This window comes from Carlito syrichta, unplaced genomic scaffold, assembly GCF_000164805.1.
Source record: "Carlito syrichta isolate Samal-C Ts95f unplaced genomic scaffold, Tarsius_syrichta-2.0.1 Scaffold309836, whole genome shotgun sequence".
NCBI lineage: Eukaryota > Metazoa > Chordata > Mammalia > Primates > Tarsiidae > Carlito > Carlito syrichta.
This window is the reverse complement of record NW_007253932.1, coordinates 249,329-250,178: the sequence shown is the minus strand read 5'-3', so window position 1 is coordinate 250,178 and position 850 is coordinate 249,329. Positions and strand designations below refer to the sequence as shown.

At 49.6% G+C, this 850-nt stretch overlaps 1 protein-coding gene across 1 annotated transcript in view; it reads right to left on the bottom strand.

Moving 5' to 3' along the window:
* SDSL (serine dehydratase like) overlaps positions 1-850 on the bottom strand; it is a 23,258-nt gene that overhangs the window by 2,867 nt on the left and 19,541 nt on the right. The window contains exon 6 of the mRNA XM_021717527.1: positions 811-850. This exon is cut by the window's right edge and continues 185 nt beyond it. Coding sequence (XP_021573202.1) covers positions 811-850 — 40 coding nt within the window. The remainder of the gene's footprint in view (positions 1-810) is intronic.

The window sequence follows — 850 nt, the reverse complement described above, 5'->3', positions numbered from 1 at the left end:
CCAGGCGGGTCTCGAACCCACGGGCTCAGGCAATCCACTCACCTCAGCCTCCCAAAGGTGCGGGATTACAGGCTGAGCCACCAATCCCAGCTGAATCCCAGCTTTTAAAAACTAATCAAGTTATTTCATTCCGGAAACCTCTATTGAGGCTGGGTGTGATGGCTCATGCCTATAATTCTAGCACATTAGGAGCCAAGGTGGGAGGATTACTTGAGCCCACGAGTTCGAAATCAACATGGGCAACATAGTGAGACCTTGTCTCTACAAAAAAATCAAAAAAGTAGCCAGGCATGGTGGAGTGTGCCTGTAGTCCCAGCCATTCAGGAGACTGAGGCAGAAAGGATCACCTGATCCCAGGAGGTCAAGGCTCTGGTGAGCTGTGATTCTGCCACTGCACTCCAGCCTGGATGACGCCAACCCAGAGTGAAACCCCAACTCAAAAAAAAAAAAAAAAAAGGAAAGAAAGAAGCCTTTATTGAGCACCTACTATGTGTTGGGCACACTTTCCCTCATATGTAAGGATGTATACATAGGGGAGAAAACCAAGACTAAGAAATGCGGCTCAGCCTGAGCTGTATTCATCTCTGGGTGGTGGAATGTAGGATGACATTTGGTTTTCTGTCGGTTATTGCTTGCCTATGTTTTCTGCCTCATCTACAACACACCAGAATTGCGTGTGTTCTCACGGAGGCAAGGAAGGTCTGTTTTACTGAGGTTTAAATGAATCACGCTCTTCATCTCCTTTTCTGGCATTGCCTTCCCACCGAGATCCACTTGGCTGGGGTTGGAGTCTCAGGGCCATGGAGAGACCTTTGGGTGCCCCCCGCCCCCGCCGGCTGAGACCAGGAGG